At 40.1% G+C, this 3,359-nt stretch overlaps 1 protein-coding gene across 1 annotated transcript; it reads right to left on the bottom strand.

Annotated features, from left to right (window-relative positions):
* Positions 1–396: 396 nt before the first annotated feature.
* On the bottom strand, positions 397–1,471 carry LOC106959671 (P2Y purinoceptor 1-like). Its single transcript, XM_015052394.1, has 2 exons — positions 510–1,471; positions 397–454 (listed from the first exon to the last, which is right to left on the bottom strand). Exons 1-2 carry the CDS (start codon positions 1,391–1,393, stop codon positions 436–438), a joined length of 903 nt encoding a protein of 300 aa, XP_014907880.1. The 5' UTR covers positions 1,394–1,471; the 3' UTR covers positions 397–435.
* Positions 1,472–3,359: the final 1,888 nt, after the last annotated feature.

Genomic DNA, 3,359 nt, shown 5'->3' with positions numbered 1-3,359 from the left:
GATTACATGTGCATGTGTATTCATAATGAACATTTGAAAGAAAGAATAAATGTGTAGGGGTACACATAATTTTGACTATGTGTGGATGAAAACAAAAAAAAAAAATTCAACCAAATATGTTCAAAATAGACTTTCTCCATTCTGCTATTGCAGCAGGGACAGTTAAGTTTGATTAATTAGTCAAGAAGAAGGAAGAATACAAAGCGAAAAGAACGTCACAACACTTTCCCTCGTGACAGTCAGCAAAAAAAACGACCTTCTCTTATAAAGGACTGACAGATTCTTCCTCACTCTGTGGCACCGGCACAGAAATGGATCTGGACTCGAACAAACGTCTGAAACTCTGTGAACCTTGATAAAACATCTGCTTCAACTGAACACTCATATCCTTATTTACATTTAAGTAAACCAGCGGGTTAAGAGCACTGTTCAGGCTCACAAGACCACGACTTGCCTGATGTGCAATGAAAACTTCAGAATTCCATGTGGGGCAAATCGCCCTGGTGAACTGAACTCTGGAATACAGGCTGAGGTTCTTGAAAACATGGTAGGGCGCATAACAAAATGAGAAGAGGAAAAGCAATAAAACCATCAGTTTTAAGATTTGTTGTTTCTGATTCCTTTTCACCGTATTTGAGCGGCAGACAACAAGAGTCAAATGTCCATAGCAGCCCACGGTGATGAGGAACGGGATGAAGAATCCGATGAACGTCCAGCTGAGGCTGTAATGCAGGTATTTCTCCACATTTTTCAAATCAGTTGTATCATAACATTGTCCAGTCGTGTTCTCTGAATGCTTAGGGAAGAACATGTCTGGAATACTTTGAGCACTTACAAAAATCCACACCAGGACTGAGCTGACTACACAGTGTGTTGAAGTCAGTCTCCCCTTTATTCTCATTGGATGGACAATGGCCAGGTACCGGTACACACTTATGCTGGTGAGGAATCCGATGCTGCAGTATAAATTCAGTTTAAAGCATAATCTTGTTACCTTGCAGAAAGGTTCTCCAAAGATCCATTTACTCTCTTTAAGGTAGTACACAATCAGAAAGGGGAGAGTCAGCAGATACAGCATGTCTGCTAGTCCAAGGTTAAGAACAAGAATGTTAATAATCCGAAGTTTCTTCCAGTTGTGCAGCAAAGACTTAATTCCCCATACATTCAGCAGCAGTCCGACAGCGAATACAAAGATGTAAAGAGCAGGCAGGACTTTATTTTCAAATAAGTCCTTATGTCTGGTTGTGCAGTTGGCTGTATTCATTTTGTCTTCCAGAAGCAAGTCAGTTATGTCTTTCTCCTCCGAGGCGCTGCTTACAAAATGAAAGTCGAGTGAATGAAAGCAACCTGAATGACTTCCTCCTTGAATTCCTGCCGCAGGCGAACCACCCATTCCAAGGAAAGTGTCTTGTCATTACATGCTTGGCTTGGAGCAGGTTTGTAATTGCAGGTAAAATACCTGAACTTTGTTTGGGCAAAAACGGATTTCTGGAACATTCGTTTCAAAGATCATGCAACTTTCACATTATGGCTGTGTAACCCGCATTTAGTTAATTAGTCAAGACTTTTATTTTTGCGGGCCCACTTCCTGTTTTGCCCCAAACCTGCCAACTTATTTAAAGCCCCGCCTCCAGCGCACAGTTGAACTTCATCATCTGTTCCACCGTGATTGTGGCTGACTGTTTGGCGTCTTCTTGGCAAATTCATCAAAATCTTTGCATCCACTGATTTGATCTATTGGTGAGTTGTTTGTGTGATAGCACTATTGGTTTAGCATGAAATTTCTGCTTCGATTGCTCAGTAGAGCGTTGTTTTGTTAGAACTGTCGGCGTTTGTTACCTGGGCCGTCACCAGGATTGAAACGGGTGATCGCAGTCTAGGGGTGCGTTCACGCTGCAGCCTGAAGTGACCCAATTCCGATTTTTTTGGCAATTCCGATTTTTTTTGCCGGGGCCGTTCACACTGCCAGTAAATGCGACCCTTTATGCGTTCTGCAGTCTGAACGGGCAAACGACATGAACGTGTCCCGCATACGCAGTAGAGGGCGCCATAGCGTCAGCGTTCTCAGTGTTCTGCCAACTGCCATAAAAAGAAGAAGTGCTCAGTGTTCGTGGAAGTAAACATGGAGGCAAACGATGGAGCTTAGCCTACATATTTTAAGTTGTTGTCCGACCGGAGCAGCACATTAACAACTTAATCCTCATATAATTCGTCATGGTTGTTGTTTTTCTTCCTGCTTGCGCAGAATAGTGAGATTTGTTGAGAAACAGTGAGGTTCAGTTCGGATGAATGCGACCTGAACGTTAGGTCGCATTTGAATCTGATATGAATCGGATATGGGTCACATTCGAAAAAGAATCCGACCTGTGCTGTTCACACTGCCATGAAAAGATCGGATACAGGTCGCATTACGTCAAAAAAATCGGAATTGGGTCACTTCAGGCTCCAGTGTGAACGCACCCTAGTAGGCCCCACTCTCTTCCCAAAGGTAACATGATCGCTGGTTTTGTGCAAGTTCTGGCACTTTTTGTATTGATATGATTAAAATAGGATGTAGCTACATTTTAAATGATATTGCGCAATATATGTATTTATTGTTTTCTCCTTCACTCTGAGTATTTGAGTTAATTTATTTTTCTTGATTTTGAAAGTGAGCTTTGATTTCAACTTTTCAACTTTAAATTGATTAGTTAGAAATATGATTGATATTTTTGTTTATTTAAATTATGGTTAATTTAACCTGATTGAAATGTTTAGTTTAATTATTAGACATTTAATAATTGCATTTGAATTTGATATTTATTGCATTTGTATGTTTGCACATAATTGTTTGATAAAACACTTAATGGGTTTTCTGGCCATTTAGGTTGGGTTTTTTGTTTTTTTATTCATGATGGATCAGATCCTCGTCTGAATCCAAGGATGGCGAGCTAAGGAAAAAGGACAAGAACTCTATGATATTGGAATCAATTTATTTTGAGTTAATTTGTCTCTCATTGTGCATTTGTAATTGTCTGTTTTTTTTTCTTTTCCCAAATCACTAATAAATGCACCAAAAACTAAAACCATTGCTTTGTGTCTTCATTCACACCTCAGGCTCCTTAAAGAACCATCTTCTGATGCTGCTTTTGTAGCCGCAGTTATTTGCGTAGCCCATAACTGTTACAGCTGCATGAAGAGAACGGCAAACAAACGCAAATCTATGAGTGATCAATCGTTTTTAGATGTATAGAGAAATCAGAATTTCTGAGGTCCAAATCGGAGAAACAAAATTCAAAATCCCAACATAGAAACGCAGCTCCTCTTTACCAAATACAACCTGGTTTCCCTGGCCACACTACTAAATATAACAAAGATAG

Source organism: Poecilia latipinna, unplaced genomic scaffold, assembly GCF_001443285.1.
Source record: "Poecilia latipinna isolate Pla-1442-1.1 unplaced genomic scaffold, P_latipinna-1.0 Scaffold1108, whole genome shotgun sequence".
NCBI classification, from domain to species: Eukaryota; Metazoa; Chordata; class Actinopteri; order Cyprinodontiformes; family Poeciliidae; genus Poecilia; species Poecilia latipinna.
This window is presented reverse-complemented; position numbering and strand designations above follow the sequence as displayed.